Source organism: Zingiber officinale, chromosome 8A, assembly GCF_018446385.1.
Source record: "Zingiber officinale cultivar Zhangliang chromosome 8A, Zo_v1.1, whole genome shotgun sequence".
NCBI classification, from domain to species: Eukaryota; Viridiplantae; Streptophyta; class Magnoliopsida; order Zingiberales; family Zingiberaceae; genus Zingiber; species Zingiber officinale.
The window spans coordinates 120,630,040-120,643,283 of NC_056000.1; the positions used below are offsets into that span (position 1 = coordinate 120,630,040).

The 13,244-nt window shown below is 39.1% G+C and overlaps 1 protein-coding gene across 1 annotated transcript; it reads left to right on the forward strand.

The window, feature by feature from the left end:
• Positions 1–208: 208 nt before the first annotated feature.
• On the forward strand, positions 209–580 carry LOC122011179 (expansin-A10-like). The gene has a single exon (XM_042567592.1). It carries the CDS (start codon positions 209–211, stop codon positions 578–580), a length of 372 nt encoding a protein of 123 aa, XP_042423526.1.
• The last annotated feature ends 12,664 nt before the right edge of the window (positions 581–13,244 follow it).

Sequence of the window (13,244 nt, forward strand, 5' to 3'; positions counted from 1 at the left end):
TTGATTTGATTGCCACCTATTCCAGCTTATTAACCCCGGGCTCCACTGAAAGGTCCTCTTCCATTCATCATATCACCGTTAATGGTGTAAGACCAGAATTAGTTGGGCTGTAACATTATTAATAATAATAATAATAATAATAATAATAATTCCGTTAATGGTCGTCCAATAATTAGTTTATTCGCTTCCGTTGAATTAAGTGTTATAAATGGAAGCAAAGAGCAAGCAGATCAGCGGAGGGAAAGAGAAGATGGCAATGGGAACGGCGATGAGTGCGGTTGCCGTGGGTGTAGTGATCTCGGTGGTGGCTCTCGTGGCCTCTACTGCGGTGGCGAGTGGCGGATGGCAAATCGCCGACGCTACGTTCTACGGCGACATGTCCGGTAGAGCCACCATGGGCGGCGACTGCGGCTATAGCGATCTGTTCGCGCAGGGGTACGGTCTGGCCAACACCGCCGTCTCCGGCGTGCTGTTCAATAACTACGAGACCTGCGGCGCGTGCTACGAGGTGCGGTGCTTCAACGACACGCGGCGGTGCCGGCCCGGGAGCAGCATCATGGTGACCGTTGTAGGAAAATAATTCGGACAGCATGGCCACGTTTTATTCTCGTTCATGATTTATTTAATTTTTATTTGATATTAATCTTTCCTATTTTAGTGGGATGAGTCATCCTATTCTTATGGTTAAATCTTATCACTTGAGTTGTATTTAAAGGGGTCGAAACTGTGAAACAAATCAGATCTTAGAATTAAAGTTTCTCCAGTTTCTATTTCTTAGTTATTTGTGCATTGCTTTCCACCTGTGCAGTTTTTCTCCCCTTGCTACTGTGTTTTTTTTAGTGCTACGTGTGGTGTTTTTTTTTCCTTTTCCTGCATCCTTTGCTATTCATCGATTCTGTGCCAACACTTGGTATCAGAGCGTTGGTAGTATAAGACATCCAAGAATCTACGATTCTATAAAATGTCGAGCATCCCAGTAAAGGAGAACGGCGGAGTGTCATTTCCCTATCCGATGCTAAGTCCTCACAATTATACTGTGTGGGCAATAAAGACAGAGGCGATCCTTGATGCCCAGGGAGTCTGGGAGGCGGTGGAGCCAGCGGAAGGAGCCCAGGTGGATGCAAAGAAGGACAAAAAGGCACGTGCATACATCCTGCAGTGTGTCCCCGAAGACATCCTTCTCCAGATCGCAACAAAGAAGACGGCGAAGGAAGTCTGGGACAGCCTCAAGACGAGGTACCTTGGTAGTGATCGGGTGAAGAAGGCACGTGTACAAACATTGAAGAGTGAGTTTGACGCTCTCCGGATGAAAGAGGCCGAAACGATTGATGAGTTTGCTGGCAAACTCAGCGCCCTAAGCAGCAAATTCTCCACCCTTGGAGCCACACTTGAAGATTCCTCGTTGGTAAAAAAATTGCTCGATTCTGTTCCTGATAAATTCTTCCCTATTGTTGCCGGCATTGAGCAGTTCTACGACCTTGAGTCTATACCATTTGAGGAGGCTATAGGGCGACTGAAGGCGTACGAGGAACGAACGCTTCGATTACGCAGCAACACCAACGACACTGAAGGAGAGCTCCTACTTACTCATGCCGAATGGCAAATGCGACAAAAGGGGAGTAGCGTGGACACTTCGTCAGGAGGCAAGGAACGTGGGTCCAACAGCTCTAATCGTGGCAAAGGGCATGGACGTGGACGTGGGCGTGGGCGAGGGCGCGGTCGTGGTCGTGGTACACAGCGCCAAGATAGTGCAGGAGGCACTAGCGGCAACAACAGTGGCACTCGTGACAAGAGACACATAAAATGCTTCAATTGTGAGAAAATGGGGCATTATGCGTCTGAATGCTACAGCAAGCGTCGTGGAGATGAGGCTCACCTCACTTGCGCCACCGATGAAGAGCCAGCACTAATGATGACCATGTTCCACGAAGAATCTCAGCGGCAGGATACCATTCTGCTCAGTGAAGAGAGGTTGCTACCGGAGGTGTACCGGGGCGTCAAGAAAGGTGAAGACAAAGACGTTTGGTACCTTGACAATGGTGCCAGCAATCACATGACTGGACATCGCGAGAAGTTTCAAGAACTAGATGAAACTATCACCGGGAGGGTGAGGTTTGGCGATGGATCAACCATTGAGATCATGGGCAAGGGGACGGCTGTGTTCGAATGCAAGAACGGCGATCAGAAGACCCTCCACGAGGTATACTACATTCCGAAACTTTGTAGTAATATCATAAGCCTTGGTCAGTTGACAGAAGCTGGGAACGAAGTGCACATGGAAGGAGATACCATGAAGGTGATTGATAGGAGCAGGAAGCTCTTGATGCTGGTAAAGCGAACGCAAAATCGCTTGTACAAGATAACCTTGAAGACATTCAAGCAAGTCTGCCTCCAAGCAAGCCTAGAAGACCCCACCTGGTTATGGCATGCAAGGCTCGGACATGTAAACTTTCATGACTTGAAGCTGTTGGGGGAGAAGAAATTGGCGGTTGGTGTGCCACTATTGCCCCAGACGAACAAGCTTTGCGAGGTGTGTGTGATCTCCAAACATGCAAGATCGTCATTCCCGCACCAAGCAAACTTTAGAGCGACGAAGCCGTTGGAACTTCTCCATGCTGATATCTGCGGGCCAATTTCACCAAGTACACTTGCTGGTAACAAGTATTTCTTTTTGATTGTTGATGATTGCACAAGGTGGATGTGGGTATTTGTCTTGACAGCAAAGAAAGATGCATTCCAAGCATTCAAGAAGTTCAAGTCCGTGACGGAGAACACGACTGAGTACAAGATCAAGACACTTCGGACAGACCGTGGCGGTGAGTTTCTATCCACGGAGTTCACTCGATTCTGTGAAAATGAAGGAATTGAGAGGCACCTTTCGGCTCCCTACACACCCCAACAGAATGGCGTTGTGGAGCGTCGTAACCACACAGTGATGGCTATGGCAAGATCTCTCCTCAAGGGTACACATATGCCGGCAAGGTTCTGGGGAGAGGCGGTTAGGCATGCTGTCTATCTGCTAAACCGTCTCCCAACTAAAGCGCTAGGAGAACGTACTCCATTTGAAGCTTGGATGGGGAGAAAGCCACATCTTGCCCACTTGAAGGTGTTTGGTTGTATTGCCTATGCAAAAAATACAACCCCTCACCTTAAGAAACTTGACGACAGAAGCTCACCTATGGTATACTTAGGAGTCGAAGAAGGCTGCAAAGCTCATCGTCTATTTGATCCAAGGCATAACAAGCTACAAGTAAGTAGAGATGTAATATTTCAAGAAAATAGTGAATGGACATGGAACGCAGGTGCTGATAAAGAAGACTTACCTGAGTTTGTGGTGGTGAATGCATTCAACACCGACGAGGTGATTGTTACTGCAGACATTGAGGCAGCGGCGGAAGATGTCACACCATCATCAAGTCTATCTACCCCATCTTCAACAAGAGCATCAAGTCCGTCTACACCATCATCGAGCACCCAAGCAACTACCTCACCCGAGTCTCATGAAGGGCCAGTCCGTTATAGGTCCATTGCCGATATCTATGCCAACACTGAGGAAATAATTGGTATTGATGAAGAGGAGAATGAGGTAATGCTGATGATGTCAGAAGAGCCGACCTGTTACCAAGAAGCTGCATCCGAGGCTTGCTGGTACGAAGTAATGGAGGAAGAACTGAAGACTATTGAGATGAACAAGACCTGGACCCTAACTGAGCTCCCATTAGGCCACAAACCTATTGGCCTAAAATGGGTGTTCAAACTGAAGAAAGATTCAGCTGGAAAAGTGGTCAGGCATAAAGCAAGATTAGTTGCTAAAGGCTATGTGCAAAAACAAGGCATCGACTCTGAAGAGGTATTTGCACCTGTCGCTAGACTTGATACTATTCGAGTCATTCTTGCACTTGCAGCAAATCAAGGCTGGGAGGTACACCATCTAGACGTGAAGTCGGCATTTCTGAACGGAGAGCTGGAAGAAGAAATATATGTCACTCAACCAGAAGGATTTGAAATACAAAATCAGAAACACAAGGTGTACAGGTTATCCAAGGCCCTCTATGGACTGCGGCAGGCTCCACGAGCTTGGAACATGCGGCTGAACAGGAGTCTGAAAGAGCTCGGCTTCAAAAAATGCAATCAAGAACATGCAGTATATACAAGAGGTAAAAGAGAAGCTAGTATACTTGTTGGAGTGTATGTTGACGATCTCATCGTGACAGGAAGGAGCACAGAAGGAATAAACAAGTTCAAACAACAAATGATGACAGAATTTGAGATGAGTGATTTGGGTCTTCTCTCCTACTACTTAGGAATTGAAGTGGAACAACAGAAGAGCCGAATTTTACTTAGACAATCAGCCTATGCTAAGAAAATTCTATCTCAATTCCAGATGGCAGACTGTAATGCCACAAAGCAGCCGATGGAACCCAAGACACAACTGCATAAAGACCTGGAAGGGACCCCAATTGATGCCACGGAGTACAGGCGCGTCATTGGCTGTCTAAGATATCTGTTACACACACGACCAGACCTATCATATTCTGTCAGCATGACGAGCAGATACATGGAAAAGCCTACAAGCATGCATCATAAGGTGGTCAAACAGATCCTCAGGTATTTGAAAGGTACAATCTATTTTGGACTTGCTTACACAAAGGGACCCCAGGAAATTAATATATTCAGCTACTCGGACAGCGATTTAGCCGGCGATCTCGACGGGAGGAAAAGCACAAGTGGAATGGCTTTCTATTTTAATGAAAGTCTGGTGTCCTGGAACTCACAGAAGCAGAAGACAGTGGCGCTTTCATCTTGTGAGGCAGAATTCATGGCAGCCACAACTGCAGCTTGTCAAGCTTTGTGGTTAAGAAGCCTTGTCAGTGAATTAACCGGTGAAGAGCCAAAACCGGTAACGTTGTTTGTTGACAACAAATCTGCTATAGCACTCATGAAGAATCCAGTATTCCATGGTCGAAGCAAGCATATAGATACAAGATTTCATTTTATCAGAGAATGTGTTGAGAATGGACAGATTGTGGTTGAGTTCATTAATACTGGAGAACAGCGAGCTGATGTATTGACTAAAGCACTGCCAGGAGTGAAGTTAGCTGTCATGCGACAACTACTCGGCGTTCGTGATTTAGAGCCATGTCAGAATTAGGGGGAGTAAATGTAGGAAAATAATTCGGACAGCATGGCCACGTTTTATTCTCGTTCATGATTTATTTAATTTTTATTTGATATTAATCTTTCCTATTTTAGTGGGATGAGTCATCCTATTCTTATGGTTAAATCTTATCACTTGAGTTGTATTTAAAGGGGTCGAAACTGTGAAACAAATCAGATCTTAGAATTAAAGTTTCTCCAGTTTCTATTTCTTAGTTATTTGTGCATTGCTTTCCACCTGTGCAGTTTTTCTCCCCTTGCTACTGTGTTTTTTTTAGTGCTACGTGTGGTGTTTTTTTTTCCTTTTCCTGCATCCTTTGCTATTCATCGATTCTGTGCCAACAACCGTCACCAGCCTCTGCCCGCCGGACCCGAAGCTGCCAGGCGGCGGGCTCTGCCAGCCACCCCGGAAGCACTTCGACATGTCGGAGGCGATGTACACGAGGATCGCGACGACCCCGTACGCAGGGAGCATCCCCATCCAGTTCCGGCGGGTGGCGTGCGTGAAAGACGACGGGATCAAGTTCCAGATCAAGGGCAATCCGTGGTGGATCCTGGTTCTGGTGTACAACGTGGGCGGCTCCGGCGACGTGGCGTCAGTGGCGGTCAGGGGGTCCTCGGGCAGCGGCGCGTGGACGCCGATGGAGAGGGAGTGGGGACAAAACTGGCAGATCACCAAGACACCCGAGCTGATGGGGCAGGCGCTGTCCTTCCAGGTGACCACCGGCGACGGCAGGGTGGTGCAGTCGGAGGACGTCGCGCCGGCGCACTGGCAGTTTGGCCAAATCTTCGAAGGCGGGCAGTTTTAAACTAATCGCGGCAGTCAATATGCTTCGAAAAATGACATCTGTTAGACAAAACATTGGACTTTGTCTGAGAGATGATCATAATGCTGGCAGTTATACAGTTAATTTAAATTCCTGTTTGATTTGTCTCCTATTAACTTTTAACAAACGGCAATTTATGATCTGCTTACTCAGATTTTTATAATGCCCCAAATATGTACCCAACTTTTATGTTTATCAAAATATAAAATTATTTTTTATTATATCCCTCATTTATTACTTGTCGTCCATAGTCCATCAGTATAAACTTTTTTCCATGATATCTTAAAAATATCATTTTTAAAAACTCATAACTCTCTAGTTAAATTATGAAATCCATGTTGATTACACTTGAGATAATTGAATGAGTGTAATGAATTTGATTTAAAAGGTTTCTAAGATCCTAAAGTCATCAATAAATTTTGACCTAAGCTTGATTTTTAAAACTTTAAAATCATCTCAACTAAAATCATTATATTCATAGAGATCTCTTAAATGTATTTATACATTAGACCTTAATTTCACAACTTAGATTGAGAATCGTGAATTTTAAAATCTCCACATTCTCAATACAATTTGATATAAGCTTATTAAATAACTTAATTAGATTTATCGTACTTGTTCACCAATACTATCAAAGGTTTCCGAACTTTCTTGATTCAGATTATGTTAAAAGTTTAAAATTTTAGAGATTGTATAACTAATTTGGGTCGATACTTGCTATACACTACACCTCATAAATACTTCAAATTAAAATAGACTCAATTTGGTCTTGATCAACTCTTATATCAGGCTTATAGTATTCATTGATCAGAACCAAAATTTGATATCATATTTAACTTTCTTTCATTCAAATCTACCGAATGAATATAAGTTTGTAAAAATTTAAATAGCCTACGTCCATTAATGGATTTCAGTTAAAACTCATTGTTTAACTTAGAGAGCTTAGATTACACACATTTCCGATCCTATAGGTTTCTGAAATTATAAGGAGTTCAAAGGTCTCCTCCTTTACTTATTTCGAACTCCTCACACTAGGCTCAACATGGTCCTAATTTACTTTCAGATCAGGACCAATGTGGTCTTGGTCTCTTCGAGATCAGACCCAAGCATTTTAGCTAAGGATCTTTTTCTCCTTCACACTACTAGGGAAGCTCAAAAACAGAAAAGGAAGGCACATTTGGACTCCTTGGTACTTTAGAAATTCACAAAACTTAGAATATGTACAATTAAAACTCTCTAGGTTGCTCAGTAAATTTTAACCGAAATCTACTAATGTCCTGTACTATTTATATTTTGTGAATTTGCAACCACTTGAAAGAGTAGAGAAGGTAGATAGAAGGTATATTTGATGTTAAATCTTAGTTCTGATTTTAGTAGTTAAATTAAAAAAAAATGAGTTGTATAAATCGATAGGTAACAGGAAGGGAAAAAGAGATTTACTTTTCATGAGTGGAAAGAGAGGGACAGAGAGAGATATTGAAATTGTATGCATCCAAATCACAAAAATAATTTTTATATCTATTCTTTTGAATGTAGCTCAGAAATATTGAAAATCGACATGTGAAAAGTTAATATTGACGTGAGGGGTAGAATGGGAAGATCAAATAAATTAATATATTCTTTGATCATTTTTATAGTTAGAGCTATCAATTTAGATTGGGTCTATCGGATTGGTCATCACGTCAAATAATTTAAATAAATTGAGTTAGAATTTTATCAACCTAAATTTATCGCAGGTCGACCCGCCTAGGCCATTGACTCGCGTGGGTCAGCCTACAACACGCTTGAGTAATTGACACTCGGGTTGAGAAATAAAGATACATTCGATTGATGAACTTTTTCGAAATAAAATGATGAAATCTTTTTTATTTTATTTTTTAATTTTCAATGGGTTCAAATATTAACCCATTTAACTCACATCTCATCTTAATTAAATTGAATTAGATTGAAAATTTTCTAATCTATCATAATAATAGATCAGTCCATCCTACTCCGTCCGTCAAATAAATAGTTGATTTAAAAATTTCTTAAATATGCGTGACTTTGATAAATTTCAGAATAATTATTGAGAAGCTCGACGACAACGTCAAAAAACAGAGGCAAGCACATGCAGCAGCATTGCATGTTCCATTATTGTGGTTGTTGTATCATGTTCCATTATTGTGCTTGTTGTATCATCAGAAGTCAACAACAACGGCAACATCATCAAAACGGTTGGAAGAAGACAGAGAATTAATAAGAGGTAGCTAGCGAAGCATGTGACATGTGCTTTCAGCCTCTGCCCTACCAATCAGTATAATGTCATGTCAGTTGAGGACGGTGGCTAGCTATTTATTATCCTTATCCCTGTAAAAGAAACCTGCATCATCTCTTCCATTTGTTTTGATCCATGTGTAAGAAAGAGTATTGTAATCCTTAACAAACAATAAAGCTACTGGCGCTAGCCATGTGATGTTTGTAGGACAAAAATCTTGACGTTTTTTATTCCTCGAGAACAAAATCACTAATCGGCGCAGGCCTTCTCAAGATTTCTCGAGATCTTAGAAAAATAAATAAATTAAAATTTTTTGAATATATTTAATTTTTTTTTCATTTGAATTTGACATTAAAAATGATTGGTTTAAAAAAAATTTTATTTTTTAAAAATAAAATATTATTTTTATATAAAATTTATTTTTCTCGCTAATATTTAGATAATTTTTTTAACACGGTTAAATTATTTAATCTTTTTGAGACATTAAACGTAAATAAAATTTTATTAATTTTTATTTTTATTTTTATGAAGCATTTTACTTTATGCTGTATGGATAAAAAAATCTCTGATTCATGTTGTTATCGAGGAAGAAAAAGAAATAATGAGAAAGAAATGTTATCAGCGATCGAGGGAGGAGAAGGGCGTTCTATGAGAGTATCACCCACGAGAAAACATAAACGTATAAAATTATTGATGAGAAAAGAAAAAAGATACCAGCGAGAGAATATAAATATACAAAATTAATGAAGAAAAAAGAAATAGGCACGAAGCATTGGTGAAATAACAATTAGGGTTTTTTAGAGATATTGAGAAGAAAAGAGTTTATTAGTTTTATAAGATATATAATTAAATAGAATAAAATCTTGGCTAAGTGTAATTATGAGGAAATAAGATTAAATAAAATAAAATTTTGGTTAATTGTAATTATGAGGAAATAAGGATACGTGTAATGTGTAAATAAGAATAATGAATTAATTAATAAGATGCTATTAATGGGGTATCATGATATTTATTAATGTGTATACTATCATTAATTAATATTAACGATTCAATTTATTTTTTTTAAAGTCTTTACTTAATTATTTAATCAATGGGTCCCAATAATATTGGGGCCTAGGCATAGGCCAATGCCTTGAGCCGAGCCTGAATCGACATTCTAAGTTGTTTTCTTTAATTGGGTAAAAAAATAAAAAGACTTTAGAATCACGATGTTCTAATTTGATATTTTGCTAGGGAGGGGTTATCGTTTGAATATATGTAAATAGTAAAGAGGGGTAAAGAAAAAATGTTTCATTATGGATGAGATTTTAATCTTGTATTGAGAGTTTTAAAATATATTAGTTGGTTTATATTAGTTTATATGTATATATGGTGTGAATAAATGTATGAATGGAGATTCTCTCTTATGTGTGGGTATAAGGGTACAAATCTAGGGCTCGGATTGTACTGAACCAAGTTGACTCATTTATGAGCACGACCTGCACGCACTGAATGTTGGATTGGTAGGGGCAAAAATTTCCCTAAGTGAATAAACCAATGGGAAAATTTTTCCCAAGCGAATGTTGACTTGCTGCTTATTTAAGTGTGTAACGGATGCATTAAATTGAAGATTAATACAAAATCGGTAAACGGTTGAATGAACATTGGCGAGTAATAATTATTAATCGATCATTAAATGTATTCCATTGGTTTGAGCTTCTAAATAAGGAGGCTGTGATCACAAACAAAAAAAAAACACACGAAAAGAAAAGCTAAAGTTTCCCACCTGCATTCTCCTACTCTCTTTTGTTGGAGTGTATACTGAAAGCCTAAGCTTTTGTAAACATTTGTTTTGAATAAAGAATCACATTTGGTCAAATTATCTAAATTTGTTTGTAGTTGTTCAATTAATTTATATTGAAGATAACATAGCATGTGGTGTCACATGCAGAAGATAATGTTATCAGTACCTTATAAATTATAAACAGTAGCTCACGACCAAAATGGAAAGGAACAAATCATTAGAAGGTCGTAGTGTAATTAGGTATCAGTTTATCTTGACTGTATAATTACACTAGTACACTTAGAGTGTATTGAGTAGGACCATTTGAGGTCGTTCCTTTTATACTGACTTTATAAAGGAACAAAGACCTCAGTTATTAAGGAAGTGTGTGCTCTTAATCCTAATATAATAACAAGCATATATATTTGATATTTATTTCTTTAATTTATCAATGGGTGAGATTTAGTTCGATGAATCAATAAGTCTGATAAGTTGGGAAATGATATCACTTATAGTGTGTGTTGTTGATTATAGAAGGAAACTGTGTCCTAGAGATACTAGGTTGATAATCTCCCCAAGAGAAGCTCATAAGGATTATCATGTTAAACCCTGCAGGTGGACTTAGTCCGACATGACGATAAGGTTGAGTGGTACTACTCTTGGACTTAGATATTAATTAAATGAGTTGTCAGTAACTCACTTAATTAGTGGGCATTCGATATCTTAAACACAGGGAGACTAACATGCTCATAATAAGAAGGAGCCCAAAAATGTAATTTGGGATTGGTGCGGTAGTTCAATAATAGTTCTCTAATGGAATGAATTATTATTGATAAAATTAAGTTGTGTGTTCAGGGCGAACACGGGATGCTTAATTTTATCGGGAGACCAAAACCAATTCCTCCTCTCGGTCCCTATCGTAGCCTCTTATTTGTAGAGTTCTATAGCCACCTATACCCACCTTCTATACCCACCCAATAGAGGCCGACCAAGCTAGCTTGGGAAACAAGCTAGGGCCGGCCTAGGTAAAAGTTTGGGTGGCCGGCCCTAGCTTGAACCCAAGCTAGTGGGGCGGGCCAAAATAAATTAAAAAGAATTTTAATTTTAATTTTTTTTTATGTGGAAGAAATAATTTATTAAAGAGAATTAAAATTAAATTATCTCTCTTGTAAAATTTACAAAAGATTAAAGAAAGAGATTAGATCTCTTTCCTTATTTGTAGATTGGTGAGATATTTTATTTTCTCTTTAAAAATTATTCACATATTGATAAAATTAAAATTATAGAAATTTCTTTTATTAACCATGTAGAGATTTTTAAAGAGAAATTTTAATTTTAAAATTTTCGGAAACAAATTAGGAAGTTTTAATTGTTGATTGAAACTTATCCAATTTGTTCTCCAATGATGTGGCCGGCCAATGTAGATTTAATTGGGAAATTTTATTTTATTTTTCTCAATTAAATCATGTCAAGGAAATTGAGGAAATTTTATTGTAATTAAATTTCCTAATTTGCCTAGGCCAAGGAATATAAAAGAAGGGGTGAGGGTGCCTTCATGAGACACAACATCTATTATTTCTCTCCCTCTTTTGTTTCTTGGTGTGGCCGGCCATCCTCTCCCTCTCTTCCTCTTGTGGTGGCCGAATCTTCCTCTTCCATTGGAGCTCTTGTGGTGGCCGGATACTACTCGAAGAAGAAGAAGAAGAAGGAGAGAAAGCTAGCATCTCTTGGAGCTTGGTTAGTGTTTTGATTTTCTTCCTTGGTGAAGCTTCCTCTTTGTTGGCCGAACCTAGCTAGGAGGAGAAGAAGGTGGTTGGTGGTTTCTCATCTCGGAAGATCGTTGCCCACACAACGTCCGAGGTTAGAAGAGGAATACGGTAGAAGATCAAGAGGTTTTCTACAAGGTATAACTAGTAATTTTTCTTTCCGTATCATGCTAGTTATTTATGGAAATAATACCAAATACAAGAGGCTTACGTTCTAGAATTTCGAATATGTTTTTTCGATGCTGTGTTCTTTTGTTTTTTCTTTTCCTTGTGATTTGATTGTTCTCTTTGGTTAACCTAAAGTTATTTTAGGAAATTAAATATTAGCTTTCTATAAAAGGTTTTGTCTAGTCGGTGGTGGTTGCTCCCATATCCAAGAAGGCCATGTGCCTCGCCACGTCAGTACTGGGAACCAATTATGGAAATTAATATTTAATGGAATTAATAACTTTAGGAGACTTGGGTCGAACATGTAAAGTTCCGCAGGAGATCCAAGTCAAAACCTAAAAGAACAAATAGATTAAGTTTTGGATCAAACGTGTTAAGTTCCGCAGGTGATCCAAAATTTAATTTAAAAGAACACATGGTAGCTAGGAAAAGGTTCAGACCTTTGTACAAAATTTTTGTACAGTGGAACCTATAGGTTTTCCGAATAGCAACCAACAATTGGTATCAGAGCTAGGGTTTTGCCTTTGTCTATTTGGTATTTAGTTTAATTATGCACATGTCATACATAATTTAGGCAGGTTAATAGTAGGATGTGCTAACTTTGTGGATGCAGGATCCAACTATTATGGCTTTTAGTTATTATGTGTGTGATTGGACCCTTGGACATGTCAAGAGCATTTATTTGTGTGTGCATGATTGTATTAAAATACAGCAGGAGCTGTATTTAGTTTTATTAGGATTTTATTTTTGATCTAGATACATGTACATTCCTTTTATGGAATATAGGATAAAAAATGTAAAATTTTATTTATGTCGCGGATCGAATCTTGCAAAGCGTGGAACCTTCTAAGGACCAGAGGCGCAGCGGAACTAGGAGCAAGATGGATGCGACTGCTAGATCCGGTGGTGGTGGCCAAATATGGCAGCAGCTTGGGATGACAACACACGGAGGACAATTAGAAATAAAAGCCATAATAGTTGAAAATTAAATTTTCTATTTATTGCTTTTATATTATGCTATGTGTGCATGTTAGTTTACAAGTTTTAGTAGGCTAGCATAGTTAAAAATTCCTCATTTATAAATAACTAAGTGGGAGAGGGATTTTTAAATAAATCTCATGGTCTCCATTACTGGTTTGTAAGTGATGCAAACAAGCTTGCGCGTTGGCTCTGAGTGCCTTCCTCCATAACGGATGAGCTTGTTTGTGGATCACTAGAATAGACTTCCATTTTTGGATGACTATAGGAAGTTAATTAAGAGCGTGTGATCTTCCCCAACGGAAGGGGCATAATCTTATTAATGGACTTAG

Coding starts and splice junctions, on each gene's coding strand:
- LOC122011179 (XM_042567592.1), top strand. CDS start 209: ATGGAAGCAAAGAGCAAGCAGATCAGCGGAGGGAAAGAGAAGATGGCA.